We start from the raw sequence: 26,660 nt of genomic DNA, 5'->3' as shown, positions 1-26,660 counted from the left end.
CCAGCAGCTGGGGCACACAGTGAGGAACTGCTGGAACAGGCGTAGGAGGGGAAAGGAGATGGTTTGTTACAACTGTGACTTCTCAGGCCACAGTTGGGGTCAGTGCCCAGAAAAAAGAGGGAAGTGTGAAAGTGACTCACCAAAGCAGGCAAACTCCACAGCAGTGCCCTTCCTTTCCAATTTGGCTGCTGCCCAGATTGTAGAGCTGGTGACGGCAGCCTCTGTTGCCAGTGGTGGCCATCAGCGGACGTACAGAGGAGGTTTGTTAGGGGGCCAGCAACGTGTAGTGTTGGTGGGCACAGGGTCGTCAGTACCAGTAACTAATCTACCCTTGCCCAGGACTAGCGAGACGATTTACATTACCATTGCAGGAGGTGAAACTAGGAGGGCGGAAAGAAGTCAGCCCAAACAATGACGGGACTATCCTGGGGTTAGACACACTGGCGAAGGCAGCTGCTATCACAGACACAGGGAAGGGAGAAACTACACAGACAAGAGAGGGGCAGCGAGTGTGCGTGGCCCGCAAAGCAGCTAACATGGCCCACAGAGAGACCGCAGCTCCAAGCAGGGAGGAGAGACAGGGTGGTGTGTGCGGGGATCATGTCAGGAGGTCCCCAGGGTAGGAGCCAAGCACGGTCAGGAGCTGCTGGAAGTAGTAGCTGCCTGAAGAGGGAGCAGTGATTGAAGTGAAGGCCCACCAGAAAGGGGACAGCAGAGAGCAGAAGGGGAACGAGAGAGCAGACATAGAAACATAGAAAATAGGTGCAGGAGTAGGCCATTCGGCCCTTCGAGCCTGCACCGCCATTTATTATGATCATGGCTGATCATCCAACTCAGAACCCAGCCTTCCCTCCATACCCCCTGACCCCTGTAGCCACAAGGGCCATATCTAACTTCCTTTTAAACATAGCTAATGAACTGGCCTCAACAGTTTGCTGTGGCAGAGAATTCCACAGATTCACCACTCTCTGTGTGAAGAAGTTTTTCCTAACCTCGGTCCTAAAAGGCTTCCCCTCTATCCTCAAACTGTGACCCCTCGTTCTAGACCTCCCCAACATCGGGAACAATCTTCCTGCATCTAGCCTGTCCAATCCCTTTAGGATCTTATACGTTTCAATCAGATCCCCCCTCAATCTTCTAAATTCCAACGAGTACAAGCCCAGTTCATCCAGTCTTTCTTCATATGACATCAGTGTGAGGAGGGTAGTGGAAGAACAAGAAGCAACAGAAATTACAAGTGTACAGAAAGAAACTACAAATACCATTTTGGTAAGATTACATGGAGATGTGAAGGACCACCATAACCAGGGTAACACATAGAGGGATTGAGCAAAGGAGTAGCAGCATATTGATGATCAGAGGGTAAGTGAGTCTGAGGGAGAGAAGAGAGTCTTCTCACAGCCAGGTGACCAAGTCACGGTAAGAGAGCTGGTTTAAAAGACAGGTTTCACTCCCTTGTGGACAGAAACACAGGTGGTGTTCCAAATGAAAAATGCCTGTGTTCATGTACAGGCCCGGCGAGGCAGCCAGTGGAAACACTGGACTCGGGTTAAAGTGTAAAAGAGAGACGAGAATGGATATTGGACTACTTGAAGGTGAGGTAGTAATGGAGGAGAAGGAATTGGTGGACGAACTGAATAAATATTTAGCACCAGTCCTTCACTGTGGAAGACACTATCAGTATGGTACAAGTTCCAGGAGTCAGGGTTTATGATGTCTGTGAAGTTACCATCACTAGAGAGAAGGTTTTTGGGAAACTGAAAGGTCTGAAGGTAGATAAGTCACCTGGACCAGGTGGTGCACACCCCAGGGTTTTGAAGAGGTGGCTGAAGAGATTTTGGAAGCATTAGTAATGATCTTTCAACAATCACTAGATTCTGGAATGTCTCCCGAAGACTGGAAAATTGCAAACATCACCCCACTCTTCAAGAAGGGAGAGAGGTAGAAGAAAGGAAACTGTAGGCCAGTTGGTCTGACCTCAGTGGTTGGGAAGATGTTGGAGTTGATTTTTAAGGATGTGGTTTTGGGGTCCTTGGAGGCACATGACAAAATAGGCCATAGTCAGCATGGTTTCCTCAAGGGAAAATCTTGCTTGACAAATCTGTTGGAATTCTTTGAAGAAACACCAAGCAGGATTGACAAAGGAGAATCAGTTGATGTTGTGTACTTGGATTTTCAGAAGGCCTTTGATTAGCTACCACGTATGAGGCTGCTTAGCAAGCTACAAGCTCTTGGTATTACAGGAAAGATTTAGTATGGATAAAGCAGTGGCTGATTGGCAGGAGGCAAAGAGTGGGAATAAAGGAACTTAGGGAGCCTTGTTTGACTGGCTGCCGGTGACTAGTGGTTTTCCACAGGGTTCTGTGTTGGGATCAATTCTTATTACATTATATGTTAACAATGTGGATGGTGAAACTGATGGCTTTGTTGCAAAGTTTACAGATGATACAAAGATATGTGGAGGGGCAGGTAGTTTTGAGGAAATAGAGAGGCTACAGAAGGACAGACAGATTAGGAGAATGGACAAAGAAACAGCAGGTGGAATACAGCCCTGGGAAGTGTATGGTCATGCATGGTTGACTATTTTCTAAATGGAGAGAAAATACAAAAATCTAAGTGCAAAGGGATTTTGGAGTCCTTGCGCGGGATTCCCTAAAGGTAAATAGTGTCTGTGGTGAGGAAGGCATATGCGATGTTAGCATTCATTTCAAAAGGACTAGGATATAAAAGCAAAGATGTAATGTTGGAAACACCAAATAATCTGCAGATGCTGTGATCAAAGCAACACTTTCAGTACGCTGGATGAACTCAGCAGGTCGGGCAGCATCAGTCAGAAACGATGAGTTGACATTTCGGGCCGGAACCCTTCATCAGGACTGAAGAATGAAAGATGGGGAAGGATTTGAAGAATGCTTGTAGCTTCAGTTGAAAGGCCAGTAATTTGAAAGACAAAGGGGAAGGGAGGGGAAGCATTGACGTCATAGCCCTGAAAACAATGGGTGGTAGAAGAAGGAGGCGGAACCATGAGGCAGCTGGGGGAGGGGGCAGAGTGAAATAGGGATAGGGGAAGGGAGGGGGAGGGAATTACCAGAAGTTGGAGAATTCTATGTTCATACCAAGGGGCTGGAGACTACCTAGACGGTATATGAGGTGTTGCTCCTCCAACCTGAGTTTAGCCTCATCATGGCAGTAGAGGAGGCCATGTATGGACATATCTGAATGGGAGTGGGAAGCAGAGTTGAAGTGGGTGGCAACAGGGAGATCCTTTCTGTTTTGGTGGACGGAGTGGAGGTGCTCGACGAAGCGGTCCCCCAATCTGTGTCAGGTTTCACCGATGTAGAGGAGGCCGCACCAGGAGCACCAGATGCAATAGATGACCCCAACAGACTCACAAGTGAAGTGTTGCCTCACCTGGAAGGACTGTCTGGGGCCCTAAATGGTTGCAAGAGAGGAGGTGTAGGGACAGGTATAGCACTTACGCTTACAGGGATAAGTGCTGGGTTGGAGATCAGTGGGGATGGACGTGTGGATCAGGGAGTCGCGGAGGGACCGATCCCTGCGGAAAGCAGAGAGGGGTGGAGAGGGAAAAGATGTGTTTAGTGGTGGGGTCCTGTTGAAGGTGGTGGAAGTTGCGGAGGATAATGTGCTGGATCCGGAGGCTAGTGGGGTGGTAGGTGAGGACAAGGGGAACTCTGTCCCTGTTGTGGTGACGGGAGGATGGGGTGAGGGCCGAAGTGCGGGAAATGGAGGAGATGCGGGTGAGGGCATCATTGATCACCGTAGAAGGGAAACCACGATCCTTAAAGAAAGACGACATTTGAGATGTCCTGGAATGGAAAACCTCATCCTCGGAGCAGATGCGGTGGAGACAGAGGAACTGGGAATAGGGAATGGCATTTTTGCATGTGGCGGGGTGGGAAGAGGTATAGTCAAGGTAGTTATGAGAGTCAGTGGGCTTGTAGAAGATGTCAGTGGACAGTCTGTCTCCAGATGTAATGTTGAAAGTTTATAAAGCACTGGTGAGGCCTCACCTGGAGTATTGTGAACAGTCTTAGGTCCCTTATGTGCTGAAACTGGAGAGGATTCAAAGGAGGTTCACAAAATTGATTCAAGGATTAAACGGCTTGTCACATGAAGAGCATTTCATGGCTCTGGGCCTGTATTGACTGGAAATCAGAAGTATGAGGGGTGACCTCATTGAAACCTATCAAATGGTGAAAGGCCTCGATAGAGTGGATGTGGAGAGGATGTTTCCTATAGTGGGAGTGTCTAAGACCAGAGGACACAGTGTCAAAATAGACGGGTGACCTCTTAGAATGGAGATGCAGTCATTCAAATGGAGACTACCCCAAAACCCCTCCTATACATCAATGAGAGGGCCTGTGAGCCTGGTACATTTACCAGGCTGGTACCCTGTCCAGAGAATAATTGCTGAGTTTTAGCTATCAGGAAATGAAGGCTTGAAGATACGAATGTGATTAAACTGCAATCAGCCAGCAGGGAAGCAGGCTACAAACATAGAAATGACAAAGCTGCATTTTAAAGACTCTTGGTCAAATTTCTGGAACAATCTCTGCTTAGAGTCTTGTTGGTAGCCATTAGGGTTGATTATGTAGATGTAGATGCACATAGGGTAAGTGGGGGAAGGGTTCCGAAGCTGGGCATTTTTGCTATCCTATTTGATTAGATCCTCCCTCAGGTTTGGCCTTTCCTAGAACAAATTTATTTTTGTCCAGGAGGACCAAGAGGAGGGACTGTAAGGGAGTATTCCAGAGTTAAGTTATATAGCAAAATATTAACTTCAGCAAGCAATCTTTAGACCTGAATGTGGACTGTAGATTAAATTTAAAATGCAGCCCTGGACAATAGTTTCCTGGGGCTGTAGGCACCAGTTAATTGGAAAACCAGACAACGCAGATTAACATTCATTTTGGGTGTCTGGAGTATGGGTGTGAAGGAAGAGGTGTGTGAAAACTGTATGTAATTCAAAGGAAGCATTGTAGATACATTGTAACTATAGAATTGTCCTGCTGTTATCTTTGATCTTTAGCATATAAAATGTCGTGTAATATTGGGTCGAACAGGCCTCTAGAGAGTGTCTTGCTATGATGGCTGCTGCTCATTGCTGTTGAATAAAACACTTCTACATCCATTAGCGCTCAGTGTCTCTCTGGTGAGTTTGTTCACGTTACCACACCCCTCATGACTTTGTATATCTCAATCAAATCTCCCCTCATTCTCCTGTGCTCCAGGGAACAGAGTCCTAACCTATTCAACGTTTCCCCATAACTCAAGTCCTCAAGTCCCAGCAACAAGGAGTGCCCGTTGAGTGTAAATAATATTGATGTTGTGAAATTCGTAATCACGTACATCCACTGCGTGATTTTTCAGTGTTTCCTGGTTCTGATTTTCTAATTGATGTGGCTATTTAAAATTGGGAAATTCTGAGGTTAAAGAAAAGAGGAAATAGTTGGAAGTGACTGTGTTCTGCTCTTGAGAAATGTAGATCATTACTCACTAGCATTGTGCATTCTTTTTTGTTTGAGCTTATTTTGACGGATATATTATTGACAAATCACAAGAATAATATTACAAATAGTGCCCTGTAGAGTCACAGGACTGAAACTGTCATGGCACAGTAGTGTAACAGCTAGGATAATGTTATTGCAGTGCCAGTGATCAGCGTTCAATTCCTGCCATCCCTGTAAGGAGTTTGTACGTTGTGTCTGTGACCGCGTGGGTTTCCTCGGGTGCTTTGGTTTCCTCCTACGTTTTAGGGACGTATGGGTTAGGGTTAGTGAGCTGCAGGCGAGTTATGGAGGTGCCAGAAGCAGGGTGACACTTGCGTTGTGGGCTGCCCCCAGCATATCCTCGGGCTGTGTTGGTCATTGCCGCAGACGACACATTTCGTATGTTTCGACATTTCAATCTGACTTTCAAGTGACAGAGGGGAAGAAGTTGTTTCTGAAACATTCAGGATGGTTTTTCATGCTCCTGTATCTCATCTATAACAAGAAGAGGTTGAGATTTTATAGATAGATGTCCTTGTCAACGTGGATGAGTTGGGCTGAAAGAATTGTTTCTGTGCTGTAGGACTCAATGACTCGATCTACAGTGACATAGCTTGCAAGGATTATTTTCCTTGGTGACGTCCTTTGGTCCCCGATCCAAGATGAAAGTGTTCTTCTTTTTGAGACAGGAAACCAAAACACTATGTGAGAGAAAGAAAACCATAACACATAGGAGCAGAAGTAGCCCATTTGTTCCATCGAGCCCGCTCCACCATTCTATCAGGACCTCTTCACTATCCCTCTCAACTCCATTCTGCTGCCTTCTTCCCACAAATTTTGATGCCCTTACTAATCAAGAATCGATCAGCGTCCATTTTAAATATACCCAATGACTTGGCCTGTGCAGCCATTTGTGACAATGAATTCCATAGATTCAGCACCCTCTAGCTGACGAAGTTTCTCCTCATCTCTGTTCTAAAGGGACTTCCTTCTATTCTGAGGCTGTACCCTCTGGTCCTAGACTTCCCCACCATTAGAAACATCCTCTGCATGTCCACTCTATCTGGCTTTTCAATATTTGATAGGTATCAATTAGATTCAATTAGATGTTCTTCGAAACACCAGCAGGTACACCGAAACCCATCAAACGTGCTCATACATTAACCTCTTCTTTCTCAGATTTAGATGGAATGTGTCTTTGTGCCTTGAAAGCTGGGATAGAGAAGAACAAACAGCAGAGACAATCCCTGCCACTGGGGCCTTGGCAAGCTCTAATTCATGAGCTACATTGACGTGTCCATTTACCAGACCACAATAGTGATAGCATCATCTTAAAACAGCTGGCCCTGTAATCTGAAACCCCAGAGGTGAAACAAACACAAACTGCTCTTGACGTCTCCATTTTCTTTCTTCATTCTGACCTTTCGCAAAACAGTGACTATTGGAATGAGTCATCACTTCAATTGTGTCACTTTTTTGCACTCTTGGTTTGCGCAGTCTATTTTCTTCACTGTCTTGTATAATTTATCTATAATTTACACTCAATAGCATCTTTATTAGTTATCTCCTCTACCTAATAAAGTGACCACTGAGTGTATGTTCATGGTCCTCTGCTGCTGTAGCCCAACAACTTCAGGGTTCGACATGTCGTGCATTCAGAGTTGCTCTTCTGCACGCCTCTGGTGTAACTTCTGGTTGAGTTACCGTCCCCTTCCTGTCAGCTCAAACCAGTCTGGCTATTTTCCTCTGATCTCTCTCATTAACAAGGTGTTTTCACACAGAACTGCCACTCACTGGATTTTTTTTGTTTATCGCACCATTCTCTATAAAACTTAGAGATGTGTGAAAATCCCAGGCAATTAGCAGTTGCTGAGATACTCAAGCCACCCTATCTGGCACCAACAATCATTCCATGGTCTCGTAGGTCACATTTGAGATTTGGTCTGAACAACAGCTGAACCTCTGGCGGACAGAGCATAGATGTTCAGCAAAGCGGTCTCCAAGTCTGCATCGGGTCTCGCCAATATATAAAAGGCCACATCGGGAGCACCGGACACAGTATATCTGTCCGCCAGAGAAAGCAGGATCTCCCAGTGGCCACACATTTTAATTCCACATCCCATTCCCATTCTGACATGTCTATCCACAGCCTCCTCTACTGTAAAGATGAAGCCACACTCAGGTTGGAGGAACAACACCTTATATTCCGTCTGGGTAGCCTCCAACCTGATGGCATGAACATCGACTTCTCTAACTTCCGCTAAGGCCCCACCTCCCCCTCGTACCCCATCTGTTACTTATTTTTATGCACACATTCTTTCTCTCACTCTCTTTTTTCTCCGTCTGTCCCTCTGAATATACCTCTTGCCCATCGTCTGGTTCTCCCCCCCCCCAGTCTTTCTTCCCGGACCTCCTGTCCCATGATCCTCTCATATCTCCTTTTGCCAATCACCTGTCCAGCTCTTGGCTCCATCCCTCCCTCTCTTGTCTTCTCCTATCATTTTGGATCTCCCCCTCCCCCTCCAACTTTTAAATCCCTTACTCACTCTTCCTTCAGTTAGTCCTGACAAAGGGTCTTGGCCTGAAACGTCAACTGTACCTCTTCCTAGAGATGCTGCCTGGCCTGCTGCATTCACCAGCAACTTTGATGTGTGTTGCTTGAATTTCCAGCATCTGCAGAATTCCTGTTGTTCACCAATTTATTGGTACATTGTTGTCACATGTACTGAGATCGTTCAAGAGGACCACAACCTTGTCGTAGGATTTGGAGGCTTGCATGCCTCATTGACCCAGAGAGCTATGTTGACTGGAGTCAAGGCCTTGCACCTGGTCGGGTCACCCATGCTAAACGGGTAAAAGGGTAGAGGCCGGACTAAGAGCTGTCCACTGGTCCTCAAGGTTCAGGGGTTCAGCTCACGGCGAACAACCCCGAAAGGTCAAAAAACAATTGTTACAGAAACAGCAATGAAGAAACCTTCTATACAGCCAAAGATGGAGTACCTTCATGGCTGCCCTAAATGGCGTAACCAGCGGTCAGTATGTACCGAGATACAGGGAAAAGCTTTTATTTGTCTGCTATCCAGACAGAACATTGTAATAGTTCAGAACAACACAGGAACAACCTTTCAGCCCATCGATACCATACCATCCGTCAACACCCATTTTATTCTTGCATTTGCATCAACTCTCCCCCACCTGTATTCTGGGGACAATTTAGAGCAGCCGATGAGCCTACCAACCCACCCATCATGTGAAGAAACTGGAATTCCCAATAAAACCCACATAATCACAGGGAGAATATGCAAACTCCACACGGAGAGAACCCAAAGTCAGGAATGACTACATCACATAACCAAGCCCAATTATTCCATTTAGAGCAGGGGTTCCCAACCTTTTTTAAGCCATGACCCCAACTATTAACCGAGGAGTCCGTGGACCCCAGTTTGGGAACCTAGGTTTAGAGCAAGCCAAACTGGCTCTGTGGACATGAGGGACTGTAGATGCTGGAATCTGGAGCATCAAACAATCTGCTGGAGGAACTCAGCAGGTCGAGCAGCATCTGTGGAAGGGAGAGGAATTGTAGATGCTTTGGGCTGAGACCCTGCACCAAGACTGAGAGTGGGGAGATGGCCAATGTAAAGGGGGAATGGTGAGTGAGGAGTAAGAGATAATTGGACCTACAATTTGATTAGTTGTTGATCTAGCTCATCTGTAATCAGTACAACGAGTTACCTCCAGAAATCCCGAGGCCACTGTGCAGAGTGTTAATGAGAGGGTAGGGTCCCTGGTGACAGAAGGCGCCAGAGAAGTCGTCCAGGGCAAGATCCCACACCATGGCTCCTCCAAAGTTGTTCCTCTTCAGCCACTCGACCTGGAAGACAATGGAGGAGAAATCATGCCATGAAACTTCCTTTGGAAGAATGTTCAGGTCAGCAAACACTAAGTCCCAGCCATAACGGAACATGTAGTTACAGAGAGGATGGCGGCGAGGGGCAGTTCCTCTTGGGGAAGAGAACTGAAGACTAGCTGATGGTGGTTGCGATGTCAGCAAGCTTTCTGCAGGAGAGCCGCTGTCAGACCACCACGCCAGTGGGAGTTTGCCTGGAGGGATATTAGCCCCCAGGAGTTCAATACCATTTTCTTTGGCGATGTGGACCACATAGATCCTAGTTATGGTACACAAAACATGGAACATGGAACGGTTCAGCACAGGATCAGTGTCACAACCAAAAATATTGTTGATCAAAAAATAGATTTATTTCCCGTTAGTATGAGAACTATATCTTCTCAGTGTAACCTTGTGGGCATGTAGTGTTCCTTCGATTGTTAACTTTTCACATCTAATTATTTGTCTTTGGACTATCTGGGTCTTTCACTTTGTGTTGCAGGGGTCACGGGGATTGTTAAGCTCTCTTTGTACTGATCACTTTCATTCAATTTGGGGGAATTAAGTTAGCACTGGATTTTCAACGTCTCGCATTGTAGTTGTTGTCTTTGGGGGTTATTGCTTGTCCGGACACCTATGTTGTCTGATTGGCATTGAAATGGCATTGAATTCCTACATGCTCCAGGGTGTATGTCGGGTGGGGGGGAGGGAGAGCTTGCCAACCTCTCTTTGCTCGGTCGTTGTGGATCCTTGTCTGGTGAAACTCTGACTGAGTTCCTCTGTGTGTCGTGAGCGATTTCATTTGCTCAAGTTCTCTCTGCATAGTTCTCATTGCCTGAGTTCTCATTAGCTTTGCTGGCTAATTTCTGTAACTAACCTTTTGTTTTGTTTGAATTGCCAAAGTCTCTGTGATTCCTGCGCTTGAGTTTGCGAGTAACCCTGACCATCAGTCCGCTTTGTCCCTGCCGAACAGTCTGCCAATTTAAACTCATCCCACCTGCCTGCACGTGATCCAAATCCCTCCATTCCCTGCCTGTTCAGGGCGCCCATCTAAACACCTCCGAAATATTACTATATCTGCCCCCACAGCCACCAAAGGTGACACATTCCAGACACCAACCACTCTGTAAAAAAAAATTGCCTCATAAATCTCTTTTGAACTTTCTCCCCCATCACTTTAAACCTACATCCTCTGTGACATTTCCGCCCTGGGGGGAAAAAGCTTTGACCATCTGTGCTCCTCATAATTTAACTAACTTCTACCAGGTCACCCCTTGTAGAACTCCTCCCCTGATTCTACATAATTTTTTACATCTTGCGCTGTACTGCTGCCACGAGACCACACATTTCACAACATAGGTCAGTGATCCTGAATCTGATTCTGATTCAGATTCTGAACTAAGGGAAGAAGTTGGATCTCATGGATCTATTGAACTCATTGACCACTCCCCCCACCCCCCGTGTCAATACATGTGCCCAGCTTTTGAGGGCTCTAAATAACACATACCATTTTAGCGGTTGTATTTCATTCGGAGTTTGGGGAGATTTGGTATGTCACCAAAGACGCTGGCGAATTTCCACAGATGTACCATGGAGAGCATTCTAACCGGCTGCATCACTGTCTGGTATGGGAGGTGGGGGGTGGGGGGGGTCACTGCACAGGATGAAAATAAGCTGCAGAGAGTTGTAAACTTAGCTCCACCATGGGCACTAGCCTCCGTGGTATCCAGGACATCTCCAAGAAGAAATGCCACAAAAAGAACGTGTCCCCCACCACCCAGTTCATGCCCTCTTTTCGTTGCTACCATCGGGGAGGAGATACAGATGCCTGAAGACACACACTCAATGATTCAGGAACAGTTTCTTCCCCTCTGCCATCCGATTTGTGAATAGACATTGAGCCCATGAACTCTATCTCACTCCTTTTTTATTTCTGTTTTTTGCACTGCCTATTTAATTTAATTATTTAATATATATATGCTTACTATACTTCACTTTTTTCCTCTATCATCACGTATTGCTGCTGCAAAGTTAACACATTCCACGACCTATGCCACTGGTATTAAACCTGATTCTATTGCCCAATACACACATTCTAAAGCCTCTAACGTTATAACTACCAACGTCATTGTTTCCACATAGATACCTCCCTAAACATTTGCTTGCTTTGGTCTGAGCTCAGATTGAGAGCAGAACGTTTGACAAGTGAATTTTACAGCTTCTTGTTCTCGGCCTGAAACGCTGACTGTTTATTCACTTCCATAGATGCTGTCTGACCTGCTGAGTTCCTCCAGCATTTTGTGTGTGTTTTCTTTAAATTACGTTGGTTTTAAACAAAAATTTAAACAAAGACACAAATCTATTGGAAAGGTACTTCACCCATCTCCAGCTATAAGACCATAAGACCATTAGACATCGGCCATTCAGCCCATCGAGTCGGTTCCACCATTCCATCGTGGCTGATTTATTATCTCTCTCAATCCCTTTTTCCTGCCTTCTCCCATAACCTTTGACACCCTTACTAATCAAGAACGTATCATCCACACTTTAAATACACCCCAATGACTTGGCCTCCATAGCATCTGTGGCAATGAATTCCACAGATTCACCACTCTCTGGTTAAAGAAATTCCTCCTCATCTCTGTCCTAAAGGGACATCCCTCTATCCTAAGACTGTGCCCTCTGGTCCTAGACTCCCCCCACTCATTCTCTCCAGAACTTTCAATATTTAATAGGATTCGATGAGGCCCACCTCATTCTTCTAAATTCCAATGAGTACAGGCCCAGAGCCATCAAACGCTGCTTATATGTTAACCTTCCGTTCCTGGAATTATTCTCATGAACCTCCTCTGGAGCCTCTCCAGTGCCACCACATCTTTTCTTAGAAAAGGGGTCCAAAACTGCCCACAATATCAAACATGGGTAGGACAGGCTGGTTATACAAATCAGCATAATTCAGACTGTGGTCTTCGGAGCTTCCTGGCCAAGACTAGAAAGAACGCTAGTGCAGCGACTAGGGAATTCCCTCAGGTAATGACACTATAATCTGACAGATGTTCTTGCCAAGGTGTCTGGATGCCCAGTAATTAAATCCATCGTCAGTTTCCAGTACAATGTTTAAAAACATTGAATTTCATCCCTGAGTCTGTGTTCCCATGAAGTCCCCCTTTCACCCCAGAGTTACCATTCAGATAAGTAAGCACAACCTGATACACCAGGGTTTACAGAAAGATACCTTGTCTCCAAAGCTCTTCTGGTCGTCATACCCGACCCAGATTCCATTTTTGAATGCGTACGGAGTCATCTGCGGGGCATCCCACGCCTTGGTGGCGCCATTCAAGAACGTACAGATCTGCCGGAAGAGGAAGAAACCAACAGGGTTAGCAAGGCTTCTAGTGAGTTATACACAGACTCAAAACATGAAGTTCATTTCTAGACGCAAGGGAATTCTGCAGATGCTGGAAATCTTGAGAAACACGCACAAGATGCGGAAGGAACTCAGCAAGTCAGGCAGCATCTCTGGAGGGGAATGAGCAGCTGACATTTTGGGCTGGGACCCTTCACCAGTCCTGATAAAGGGTCTTGGTTTGAAGCATCTATTGCGTATTTCCCTCTGTAGATGCTGCCTGACCTGCTGAGTTCCTCCAGCACCTGGGCATGTTCTAATTGATCGTTGTAAATTGTCCCGTGATTAGGCTAGGTTTAGATCAGGGTTGTTGGGATCGGCTGGGCAGTGGCTTGAAAGGCCACAAGGGCCTACTCCATGCTGAATCACGGAGTACGATAAATAATTTAATTCAGTGGAGGATACACGGCTGAGTGGCACCATCTGTGCTCTGAGAATCCACCAATTCTTTGCTGAACTCTGTTTGGTAGCCCCTCTGGTTTGGAAGTAGCACTTACTATTTTTTTTTGCAGTAAACTCCTTGCAGAATGTTCCCAGTATTGGCAAGCGTTCAATAATGCAGAGCAGCAAAATGCATTCGTAGCTCATAGTAAGCCAAAAACCCGGCCTGCCTGGTATATTTTGCTGGGGCTAAGACCCCGGTGTTGGATGAGGTCAGCTGGAAGGAGTGTCCGTATGTGGGGAAACCAACATTCAGCTTCTCTGCTGGGGCTCCTTGGTTCTTCCAATAGTTCATTGCATATTCCTGCAGAGAAAGGGACAGGCAGTCAGGGTCGGGTTGGAAAGATTTGGCAAAAGCTAGACGCCAGTCTAGAGAAGGGAATGGAAAGGTTTGGCAGGGTCCCCTTTTCTTTAGTACCTACCACATTGAAGTACAGGTTGGTCTGATCCTGGTTATTAGGGAAGGGGTAGAGGGGGCTATTCTCCCCTGTCACATGTCTCCAGGATCCATAGAAGTCGTAGGTCATCACACTGATGAAGTCCAGAACCCTGCAAGAGAGGAGACCGGAGTCACTCTGTCTCTCTGTTTACCAAATTAACAGCAATAACTCAATCACCATGCAACGTGCTCTGACCCCTGAATCTGTGGACAGAAGGGAAACCATAAAATTACCCTTATCGTGGTTGTGTAGCAGAGAGCTCAACATTTTACCAAACTGGCTGTAAGATTGGGGATCTATTACTGCTGCTGCTCAAGGAGTTTGTACGATCTCCCAGCGACTGTGTGGGTTTCCTCTGGGTGCTCTGGTTTCCTCCCACATACAGGTTAGAGTTATTTAATTATGGGCATGCTGTGTTAGCACCAGAAGTGTGACAGCACTTGCCGGCTGCCCAGCACAATTCTCACTGATTTAATCTGAAGCAAAACAACGCATTTTGCTCCATGTTTCAATATATAATTCTGTGCAAAATCCTTATGAGGCACAGGCAAAAATAATTCTGTATAGTGAAGATGCTTTCAAAATAATGAAATGAGAAGTTACTAAATATCAAAGAATTTACTATAAAGAGCAGTAAACAGATAAAGAAACTAAATCAAATCAATATTTGGTGTGACCATCCTTTACCTTTAAAACGGCATCAGTTCTCTAGGTACTTGGAGAACTTGCCACAGTTCTTTTGCAAACTTTGGCTGTCTCTTTGCTTCTGTCTCTCCAGCTAATCCCAGACAGCCACAATAATGTTGAGATCAGGGCTCTATGGAAGGCCATGCCATCTGAAGCCATAAAAAAAATCTAGAGTTCCTAAGGCTTTACTGTATGGGACGATTAAAGCAAATCTTTCATCTTTAACCAGTCAATCTCCCGAGAAGCACACAGGTAAAGGTTGAGTTTTCACTACAGAAGAACACTCACTGTCCAAGCTGAGGAACCTCATAGCCAGCATCGATGTTACTCTTCCCTCCGGCCACGGCTGCTGCCAGCAACAGTCTTGGTTTCCCGCTGCTCCTACCCTCAGCCTCAAAGGCTGCCATCAGTTCCTGCGGGTTGCAGAGGTCAAAGTTTCTGTTAGCAAGAGTTCCAGGTGGAATGGACGCTCTCAAACCCTGCCTAATGTTAGCATCAAATCAATGCCAAATCCAACCAAGCAGGGGTGGGGGATGGAGAGTGGTCAGGGAAGAGGGTGGAGAGAGAGAGAGGGGAGTGTGAGGGAGAGAGGGGAGAGAACACCTCTTGCCTTGCCTCAGACGCTGAGCACAAAGGGGGAAGGGTGTGGGGGCTTCACTGTCACTGATACTGCCTTTGGAATCTGACACTAAGGCCTTGATTCCCTCCCAGCTGGATGTGACGCTCCTTCTGAAGAGCGGGAAGGTCTCTCGGAGATTCAGGAGTCTTTGGAAGTTCCTACTGCCTCTTACACAGCATTAGATCAGACCGCGTGATCCCTGTGACAGTGCAGCCCCCGGGACCTTTCTCTGAGGAAGCTTGCTGTCGTAGTTCCAGCAGTACACATAGGTTTATATTTCAAAAAAGACACTTCATAAGGTCCTTTGGAAGCTCTTGAGATGTGAAAGGCACAATATATTCTTATTCCCTGAATGCCTTTACTGAAGCGAGTGGGATTCATCCCAATGCCAAAAATGGCATTATAGGCTGCCACCATTAAGGACCCCTATCACCAAGGACCTGCCCTCTTCTCATTGCTACCATCAGGGAAGAGGTACAGGAGCCTATAGATGCACACCCAATGTTTTAGGAACAGCCTCTTCAACCCGTTCATCAGATTTCTGAATGGTCAGTAAACCTATATTCTCTACCTTACTGTTCTTTATTTCTTTTGTCACTCTCTTTTTATGTTATTTATTTAATGTTTTATTATATATATGTGTAGACAATGTATATATTTCTTATTGTAATTAACATTTATTTTTTATTTTATTTTATTGAGATACAGTGTGGAATAGGCCCTTCTGGCCCTCAGAGCGATGCCGCCCAGCAAGTCCTGATTTAAATTCTGCTTCCTTTCATCCCACATGTATCCCCAGGGTTTTGTCAGACTGCACTCCTGATCTTACCTGCATCAAAAGAGTGAAGAGGTGTTTATCAACGGAAGGACTCCCTCTAGACCCAGGATATTCCCAATCGATGTCCAAACCATCAAAGCCATAACCCCTCAGGAAGCTGATCACAGACCTTATGAAGATCTGGCGAGTTCCTGCTGAGGCCACCATCGCACTGAATCTAGAGGACGGAAGAATGGGAGGTGAGGATTTATAAACATCTGAAATAGTTTATTCTCATAATTCTAGTCCAAAATAATTGCAATCATCTTAATGCAGGCCTTTTGCAGACATTCCCCCTGCCTTCTCCAGCACTGAAGGCTTCCGTGGAGTTTAGAACATCGAACAGGCCCTTCAGCTGACATTGTTGTGCTGAACTTTTACCCTGCTCCAAGATCCTTCCTTCCCTCATAACCCTCCATTTTTTTTATCACCCTTGTCTCATCCATCTTTCATCTAAGAGTCTCTTAAATGTCCCTAGTGTGGGGGTTCCCAGCCTGTGGACCACAGACTCCTTGCTTAATGGTATTGGTCCATGGCATAAAAAAGGTTGGGATCCCCTGCTCTAGTGTATCTGCCTCCACTGCCACCATTGACAGAGCATTCCATGCACCTATTACCCTCTGCCTTTGACATCACCCCTATAATTTCCTCCAAACACCTTAAAGTTATGACCCCAGTATTAGCCATTTCCAATCTGGGAGAATGTCTCTGGCTGTCCACTCCATTGGTGCCTCTTATCATCTTGTACACCTCTATCAAGTCACCTCCCAGCCTCCTTCTTCCCAAACAGAAAAGTCCTAGCTCACTCTCATAAGTCTAATTCAGAGCAGTGTCCTGGTAAACCGCCTCTGCACCCTCTCTAAAGCATCCACATCCTTCCTATAACAAGCTGACCGGAGCTGAACACAATACCCCACCAACATGTGTGTGTTGCATCGGGCAGCAAACTTGCCGTTTCTTTAGCACTTTTGTCTGTGTTTTTTACGAGGCCGAGTTGCTAGCTCGACGCTCAATCCAGCACGGATGGAAAGCGTGCAAGGAGCCGGCTGGATTCGAACCTGGGACCACCTGCCTCGAAGTCCGGTGTGGATACCACTACACTACCGGCTGGCTTTCCAGCAATGTAACACGGATGAGAATGTAAGTGACGTCCGTATTATAGAATGAACATAGTTTCTGTCTCATTCCACCGAGATGCAACATAGAGCGTCATAGGAAGTCATTCCTGCCTGTGGCCATCAAACTTTACAACTCCTCCCTTGGAGGGTCAGACACCCTGAGCCAATAGGCTGGTCCTGGATTTATTTCCTGGCATAATTTACATATTACTATTTAACTATTTATGGTTTTATTACTATTTATTATTTATGGTGCAACCGTAACGAAAACCAATTTCCCCCGGGATGAATAAAGTATGACTATGACTATTTTACAACCTCCTTGGAACTTATAAGGGTTTTACATCTTTCAAATGGCAGGAAATTTTCAGACGACTCAGAGTCGGACTGTGGTCGGGCATAGCAGGGAGATTTTTCTTCCTTCTCCCGTCTGCGTGAGATGTGGGACTTTCGAGAGACTTTGAACTTTTTTACCGTGCCCATGGCCTGTTCTTCATCAAATTATGGTATTGTTGCACTGTGGTAACTCTATGTTATAATGATGTGGTTTTTGTTCATTTTTCAGTCTTGGTCTGTCCTGTGTTTTTGTGATATCACACCAGAGGAATATTGTATCATTTCTTAATGCATGCATTACTAAATGACAATAAAAGAGGACTGTGTGTCCTCATAATCTAATCTAAATTCATTAACAAATTAAGAAATAATGGGTCCTGAATCTGCAAACTTCTCTTCAATTAGAATTAATCAACAATCAACAATGTTTACAATTCATTCCAAAGGGACATGACAGATTAAATTTTTTACATTACACTGACTGTAGCCAGTAACATTTTGGAGTCTATCTGGGTATTCTGTTAAATCTTCCCTTATCTCACTCACCTGAACTAAATGAGTTTCCCCACAGTGCCCTTCATGAGGGATGTTATTAGAGAAATAGTTCATCATGTTGTGCATAAGAAGGACCATAGAATCAGGTTCTTCTACTAAAGAGGGAGCGTCTGAGATGGGTGAGGAAGCTCTTCAATTACTTTAGTAGTGCCCTCCCCAGGGGGCAAATAAATGTTGGCAGTGCTATTGATGTGTAGGAAGGTAATGGAACAGTACGGAAGGTATTGACTATGAATGTAAAGAATGAAAAGGCATTCCATGGTTTATTCTTGAAAATATTCTTTTCTGAAATGTTTATTTCGATAATAGAAAAATAAGGGGATTTCTTCCCCTAGTAATGGGTATTTACATTAGTGCCTAAACAATTTTAAAAAGCCCTCTTTGAAACAATCCTTAAATAAAGTTGCCAACTTACTTCTGAGTTCCAAAGTTCCAGCCTCCAATGGACAACAGAGTCTTGAGGTTTCCATTCCTTTCAAAAGAAATATTTGAAGAATTAGAATAAGGAAAGGCAATATATTACTAATAATATTTCGGTTATTGGTTCATTGCTGTCTGGTTTTTTTTTGGTGTTCTACCAAGCAGAGCGGACATGCAAAGCTGGCATTGGAATGTGTGGCCACTCTTGTGGTTGTTAACTCAAACCACAAATTTCACTGTATGTTTTGATGTACATGTGATTAATAAATATGAATCTAAATTTCCATCGAAATGTCTAATTTCTATAGAATCATGGGCATATCCAATTCTTCAGTGAGTGGTTACAGTTTCAATGACTGAATCTCATCTCTTATGACTTCAAGTGCAAGTCCAAAGAGAAAAGAGAAACTTAGGAAAGACATACACCCAGGTTCAGAATCAGAATCAGGTTTAATATCACCGGCATATGCCATGAAATTTGCTGTTTTGTGGCAGCAGTGCAGTGCAAACATAAAAAAAACATTAAATTACAAGAAAATATATTTACGATATATGTAAAATTAAATTAATTAAGTAGTCCAAAAAGTGAGGCAAAAACAGTGAGGTAGGTTCATTGTCCGTTCAGAAATCTGCAGAAATGCTCAAAGTTAGGGGCATGGAACTCATATCACAAAATGAGGATGTGTGAGCTGACCATTACCACAGAGAATTGTGCACACAGTCCATCAAGACAACCAGCTTCTCCTCCGTTGACGATGATTACACTTCCTGGTGCCTCAGGAAGACAGCCAGCAGCCAGCATAATCAAAGATCCCTCTCCTCCACCCACAACCAGCCATTCTCATTATTCCATACTCCTGTTCGCCAGAAGATTCAAAAGGGTAAGAACATGTACCACTGGGCTAAGGGACAGATTACCAAAGTCTTGAATGGACCCCCACTAACCAGACTATGCTCTTTTCTCACTTCTGCTGCCATTGGGCAGGCGGTACAGAAGCCTTGGATCCCACACCACCAGGTTCAGCTATCACCTTTCAACCATCAGGCTCCTGAACAAGCGTGGATAACTTCACTCACCTCAACTCTGAACAGATTCCACAATCTACGGACTCACTCTCAAGGACTCTGCAACTCGTGTTCTCTGTACTATTTACTGTTTTTTCTCTGTGCACAGTTTGTCTTCTTTAGCACAGTGGTTCTTTGTCAGTCTTTGGTTGTGCAATTTTCCATTGATTCTATTGTGTTTCTTTGTACTTACTGTGAATACTTGCAAAAACATGAATCTCAGGGCAGTATATGGTGACATCCATGTACCTCAAAATTTACTTTGAACATTGAGTTTTGATTGAGAAGGATGAACCTCTAATCTCCCAATACCCTTACACCTTATCTGTCTATCTACACTGCCCTTTCTACTCTAGGAAAGTGGCTCTTTATTCAGATATTCTTTTTCCTTTGGTACTACGAAGAACTGATATATGAATTCATCCATCTGGATGGTACACACACACGATCCCCATTTACTGTACCTCAGTACTAAACCAATTTCCCTGTCAGAAACATGGAGAGACTGCCCTGGGCATCGCTACTCTACTCTGCCCTCTGCAGGAGAGTTTTAGACTGGCAGCTCAGTCCCACTCCAGACTCACTTTCAGGACTCTACAACTAATGTTCTCTGTATCTGTAGAATGTGTTGCCAGAGGTGGCTGTGGAGGCCAAGTCATTGAGTATATCTAAGGCAGAGGCTGATAGATTCTTGATTAGTCAGGGCATGAAGGATTGTGGTGAGAAAGCAGGAGATTGGAGCTGGGTAGGAAAGTGGATCAGCCATGATGAAATGGTGGAGCTGACTTGATGGGCTGAATGGCCTAATTTTGCTCCTATGTCTTCTGGTCTTATTATTTTGTCTCAGTCCAATGTCTCTAATAGATGGGTACATGACTCATCAGATCAGGTCCTTATAAACTCACCACAGCCCCTGTACCTGTGCTAACTTGAAATTTACTGGGTTCTCTGGAACTTTTCATTTTAACATGTTAAGAAACTGAACAAAAATGTTTTATGCTGTCTATACGTATAATTTTTAATAGTCAGTACGATCTGCAAATCTTGTACCATCAGAGTAATAGAGTTTTACTGAACTTGTTCTTAAGGCTGTTAATTTCCTGGTAGAGTTTCGGGTCGTTCCATTCGTAGGTGGTGATCTCGTTGTTCTTCATCCCGGCGAAGGCGTAGATCACATGCGTGCACAGGCAGGGGTCCACATTCTTGGGCAGGTATTTCCCCTCTCCGGGTCTGTACTGAGCCCAGTTTGTGAAGTAGCAAACCAGTCTGTAGGCAGAGCCTGCGGGCAGGAGACAGGAGTGAGGAGAACACCTCGACCCAGTAGACAAAGCAAAGCAATGATCCCAGGAATGAAAGGGTTAATGTATGAGGAGCGTTTCATGGTTCTGGGCCTGTACGCACTGAGGGGGGATCTCATTGAAACCTATCGAATACTGAAAGGCCTAGAAAGAGTGTATGTAGAGAGAATATTTCCAATGGTGACAGAGTCTCGGACCAGAGGACACAGCCTCAGAATAAGACAGCCCTTTAGAACAGAGATGAGGAGGAGTTTCTTTACCCAGAGGATGGTGAATCTGTGGAATTCATTGTCATATTCGGCTGTGGAGGCTAAGTCACTGGGTATATTTAAAGCTGAGGTCAATAGGTTCTAGACTAGTCAGGGTGTCAAAGGTTATGGAGAAAAGAGAATGGAGATGAGAGAGATAATAAATCAGCTATGATAGAATGGTGCAGCAGGTTTGATTGGCCAGTTCTATTCCTATGTCTATGGTCTTATGGCATCTAACTGAACGTGGGTGAAGTGCCATTCCTATAGCTTTGTGTCTTGGCCGAGTCAGTGGGTATATTTAAAGCAGAGGTTCTTGATTAGTCATGATGTCAAAGGATACTGGGAAAAGGCAGGTTGAGAGGGATAATAAATCAGCCATGATGGAATGGCAGAGCTGACTCGATGGGCTGAATGGCCTAATTCTACACTTATCTCTTATGGAGTTCTGGTGATGCACAGAGACTTACCCAGTTGCAGGCACGCCAACAAGACCATCGCTGTAACAGAGAGTACAGGACTTATGTTAGAAATTAGAATCAAATCATGCCTTAATCTTACTGCAAGTATAGCTGAGTTGTAGAATCAGAGTCTTATACAGCACAGGAGTAAAACCATCAACCCTTTATAAGCAGTATTGTGGTTTAGTGGTTGTCACCTGGCTTCACCGCATTAACGATAACCGATCGTGGTTCAATTCCCACGTCTGTCTGTAAGGAGTTTGTACATTCTCCCTGTGACCACATGACTTTTGTCCAGTGGCTCCCATTTCCTCCCACATTCCAAAGACATACGGGTTAGGGTTAGTAAGTAGTGGGCATAGTATGCCAGTGATAACAAACCTGGTTTTGGTTCTAGGGTAACACACACGAATGCAGGAGGAGCTTGGCAGGTCAGGCAGTTTCCTCTATATGTGCCAAACATACGCTAATACAATTTAAAGTAGTACATAGGGCCCATATGTCTAAAGATAAATTAGCTCGTTTTTATTCCCATATAAACCCTATCTGTGACAGATGTCACTCTGAGGTGGCTTCCTTGACTCATATGTTTTGGTCCTGCCCTCTCTTGGAAAAATTCTGGAAAGATATTTTTGATATTATTTCAACAGTTTTGCATTTTGACTTACAATCCCATCCTATTACGGCAATTTTTGGTTTGCCAATGACAGAACATAGAATTTTATCCTGTTCAACCTGTCGGATGATCGCATTTGTTACTTTAATGGCCAGAAGATCCATTTTATTGAACTGGAAGGAGACCAATCCTCCTACCACATCTCAATAGTTTTCCCAAACTATATCATGTTTAAATTTAGAAAAAAATTAGAAGTGATATTTTTGATCCTTCGGTTAAATTTGAAGAGACTTGGAAACCATTTATTCAACATTTTCACATGATGTAATTTGACCTTTTCCGAATCCTTTTTATTAACTTAAAATATATGAATAGAGGAGCGGAGTTGATGACATTACTGAACATGTTCGATTTAAGATATTGGTCCAGCCTTGTTTTGTTCTGTTTGCTTTCTTTTTGGGTTTTTTGCATTATTTTGTTTTTTCTTTTTATTTCTTTCTTTCTCTATGATTAACTATATTAAGAGTTTGTAAGTCTATTGCACCTGTATTATTTGAAGTCTTTTTGTACATGTTTATCAACAATAAGATTCAATCTCTCTGTGTCAATATTGTTATTCTGTTTATAATTTTAGAGAATTAATAAAAAGATTTTAAAAGAAAGTAGCAGGTCAGGCAGCATCTATGGAGGGGGATAAACAGTCGACGTTTTGGAGCAAGACCCCTCATTAGGACTGGAAAGAAGGGGGACAAAGCAGAATAAGGTGATGGGGTTAGGAAGGGAAAGAGGTCGAGCTGGCAGGTGATAGGTGAGACCAGGTGAGGGGAAAAGTGGATGGATGGGGGAGAGACAGAGAACGAGAATTACACGGAGAGCAACAGCCTACCAGAAAGATCTGATTTCAATATTAAATCCCAAGGGCTGTGACGTGCTCAGATGGAAGATGAAGATGAAGCACTGTTCCTCAAGCTGGGCATGGTTAGAGCATCAGTGGAAGCCGTAAACAGAGATGTCAGTGTGGGAGAAGGGGTTGAAGTGACAGCGGTCACTCTTGAAGACTGAACAGTCTCCCTACCTACTTGGCTTCTCCAGTGTAGAGGAGGCCACATGCAAACAGTCAGTGAAGTAACAGTTAATTCACGTACACTGAATTTCAAAACAGGTATTGCAGAACTCCTCAGTATCCACCCTGTTTTCTCCCCACAGATACGGCTTCACCTTCATCTTATCTCTTCTGCCTCATGTGGTTAAATTCATTTGATAGATTGGTTTACTATTGTCTCATGTACCGAGGTAGAGTGGAAATCTTTGTTTTGCATGCCATGCAAACGGATCATTTCATCGCATCAGTGCATTGAGGTAGTACAAGGGTAAAACAACAACAGAATGCAGAATAGAGTGTTACAGTTGCAGAGAAAGTGCAGTGCAGGCAGGCAATAAGGTGCGAGAGCCATGACAGGGGTAGGGTTGTGATGTCAGCAGTTTATCTTATCATACTAGGGGAGCATTTGGTAGCTTCACAACAGCAAGGTAAACACTGTCTTTGTCCGTGGAGCTATAGATTGCTACCGCACAAAAGCAGACCCTTCGGACACTCTGTGCCACTCTGTTATTCCGTCTACTCCCATCAATGCTGCACCCGGACCAATGCTCTCCACACCCCTCCCATCCACATACCTGTACGAATTTCTCTTAAATGCTGAGATCCAAGCCGCATCCGCCACTTTCACTGGCAGCTCGTTCCACACTCACACCATCTTTTGAGTGAAGAAGCTCCCATTCAATATTTCACACTTCACCCTTAACCCATGACCTAGTCTCACTCAACCTCAGTGGGAAAAGTCTGTTTGTGTTTATCCGATATACACCCCTCATGTATTTTTTAATTCTTCAATCAAATCTCCCTTTATTGTCCAGGGAATGAAGTCCTAACTTACTCGGCTTTTCCCTTTAACTCAGATCCTCAAGTTCTGGCAACATTCTTGTAAACTTTCTCAATAGTCTTTCAGTCATTGACGTCTTCTCCATATGCTGGGAGAGTGGACGGAGGATAGCAAGAAGGGGACAGCTGTAGCCAGGTGGTGTGGAAAGATAAAGGGCTGGAAAGGAATCAATCTGATAGGTGAAGAGAGCAGTCCAGAGCAGAAAAAGAAGGAGAAGGGAAATCAGGTAAGAAGATGTTAGAGGCCAGAGTGGGGAAGAGAAGGAGGGTGGCGGAAATAGGCGGAAATGACCAGAACCGCACACAATACTCCAAATATGACTCGCCAACATCTCATACAACTTCAAAATAACTGAGATGGAAAGATGCTTTGCCAGGCGGTGGTGTCCAGAAGAAAGGGGTCACAGTCTCAAAGAAAGAATTAGGGAGGAGGAGAAATTTCTTCACCTAGGGGCACATTTTTGAAAAGTCCTACCCAGGAGGGCGATAGAGACTTAGTCCGTGAGTATAATTGAAACAGGAGTCAAGTCGGAGTTTAGATATTCTTTGTCCATTCGTTACGCGCCGTGTCGTACGACGTGGGCGATCATGGTCTTCCCATGACGACGATTGTCCTTGGCAAAATTTTCTACAGAAGTGGTTTGCCATTGCCTTCTTCTGGGCAGTGACTTTACAAGATGGGTGACACCAGCCATTATCAACACTCTTCAGAGATTGTCTGCCTGGCGTCGGTGGTCACATAACCAGGACTTGTGATATGTACCAGCTGCTCATACGACCATCCACCACCTGCTCCCATGGCTTCAAGTGACCCTGATCTGGGGGCTAAGCAGGTGCTGCACCTTGCCCTAGGGTGACCTGCAGGCTGGTAGAGGGAAGGAGCACCTTACACCTCCTTTGGTAGAGACATATCTGCATCCTGTCACCCATTAGAGATACTAAAAGATCATTTCAGGAGAGTGGAACTGAGGTAAAAGGTCAGCTATGATCCCACTGAATGGCCAGCAGAAACAATTAGCTTAATGGCCTAGTCCTACCCCCGTATCTCCTGTTTCAGGGCATTGCATTAGTGGAACGGGCATCTAAAGAATTCCCCTGAGGCCCCGAGGGGAGATAAAATGGACCTCCAGAGAGAAAGCTGCAATGATTCCTGTTCAACGCAAGAGACTAACACACACAAAATGCCGGAGGAATTCAGCAAGTCAGGCAGCATTTTGTGTGCATTGCTCAGGATTTCCAGAATCTGCAGAATTTCTGCTGTCAGAAGTTCAGATTCGGATATTTATCACATGTACATTGGAACACACAGTGAAATGCATCTTCTGCAAGGGTGTGCTGGGCGCAGCCCACAAGTGTTGCCATGCATACCAGCACCAACGTAGTGCGTTGGTGTTCAGCAGAACAACACAGAGCACAACCAGTAACAAAGCAACAACAGAAAAACAAGCCCGTTCTTCCCTCCCCACCCACCCACCCTTTGTTATGGACCCACCCGGGACATGCCCTCTTCTCGTTGCTACCATCAGGAATGAGGTACAGGAGTCTGAAGACACACTCAACATTTCAGAATCACCTTCTTCCTCTCCACCATCAGATTTCTGAACGGTCCACGATCACGTGAACACCTCCTCACTACCTAGTTCTCTTCCTGCACTGCCTATTTAATTGTTATATATTTCTTATTGTAATGTATTACTTCAAGCACTGTACTGCTGCCACAAAACAATAAATTTCACAACATAGGTCAGTGATGATAAACCCGCCTCTGATTCACACACACATGACAGGCCTTCAACCACAGCCTCTGAGCCTCCAGTCTCCAGTCAAAGCCACTGAGTGACGCTTTGCTCTGGAGTGCACAATTATTTCAGAGCTGAGCACAGGTGTCCCTTCACTCTGCCGTGCATGCAATGCCAAATACGATAAAACATAAGTGAGTAAACGGCTCACTCACCTGATACAAGCAGAAGTTTTGTCATCTTGCAGCTGTCCTAATGTGGACAAGGCAAGTCCTTTTATACACCGCGAGTCGCCCTTTTTTTTTACCATAAATTATGCGACCAGTCACTTTGCCGATTTAATGTTTGCAGAAGAAAATACTCTACCAGTTATTCTGCTTATCTTGGTAACTTCTATCTTGAAAGTTATGCATTGTTTTCATGGACCAATGACCTTCACGGTGACCTGGGTCTTGATAGAGTGTTCCATTATTACTTTCACCTGTTGGAAGAAGTTGACATCAATGGTAACTCTATCCTATTACAGTATATATTTATGCACAGGTTACTCCACATCCGTGCTTCAACCTCGAACTTTATGTTTTGTATCATTCTTTATTATTTGTCATTGTTAAATGTTTTTGTTGCATGTTCAAAGTTCAAAGTGTATGTATGTCACCATATACAACCCTGAGGTTCATTTTCTTGTGGGCATACTCAATAAACCTATAGAATAATAACCATAACAGAATCCATGAAAGACTGCCCAACTAGGGCGTTCAACCACGGTGAAGAAGACTACGGACTGTGCAAATACAAAAAAAGGAAAAAAATAATAATTAATAAATAAGCAATAAATATCAAAAACGTGAGATGAAGAGTCCTTTGCCATCCCCTAGCCAACACACCACAACAGACTCCTAACGTGTGCAGTTATTACCCTTCAACCATCAGGCTACTGACCAGAGTTGATAACTTCATTCAGCTCAACACTGAACTGATTCCACAACCTACAGACTCACTCCAAGAACTCTACAACTCATGTTCTCAATATTATTTATTACTTATTTATTTATA

General features: G+C 44.6%; 1 protein-coding gene across 1 annotated transcript; it reads right to left on the bottom strand.

Moving 5' to 3' along the window:
- Nucleotides 1-598: 598 nt before the first annotated feature.
- On the bottom strand, nt 599-25,844 carry LOC134355850 (acidic mammalian chitinase-like). Its single transcript, XM_063066354.1, has 11 exons — nt 25,820-25,844; nt 21,317-21,346; nt 20,378-20,579; nt 18,231-18,287; nt 15,819-15,984; nt 14,659-14,783; nt 13,666-13,792; nt 13,405-13,547; nt 12,632-12,788; nt 9,243-9,381; nt 599-663 (listed from the first exon to the last, which is right to left on the bottom strand). Exons 1-11 carry the CDS (start codon nt 25,842-25,844, stop codon nt 599-601), a joined length of 1,236 nt encoding a protein of 411 aa, XP_062922424.1.
- Nucleotides 25,845-26,660: the final 816 nt, after the last annotated feature.

This window comes from Mobula hypostoma, chromosome 13 (genome assembly GCF_963921235.1).
Source record: "Mobula hypostoma chromosome 13, sMobHyp1.1, whole genome shotgun sequence".
NCBI classification, from domain to species: domain Eukaryota; kingdom Metazoa; phylum Chordata; class Chondrichthyes; order Myliobatiformes; family Myliobatidae; genus Mobula; species Mobula hypostoma.
The sequence above is the reverse complement of the archived record's forward strand: the minus strand, read 5'-3'. Positions and strand labels throughout refer to the sequence as shown.

Coding starts and splice junctions, on each gene's coding strand:
- LOC134355850 (XM_063066354.1), bottom strand. CDS start 25,844: ATGACAAAACTTCTGCTTGTATCAG. Junction 18,288..20,377: donor ATTAACAGCCTTAAGAACAA/GTTCAGTAAAAC, acceptor TTCTTTTGAAAG/GAATGGAAACCTCAAGACTC. Junction 14,784..15,818: donor TCTTCACTCTTTTGATGCAG/GTAAGATCAGGA, acceptor TGCAACCCGCAG/GAACTGATGGCAGCCTTTGA.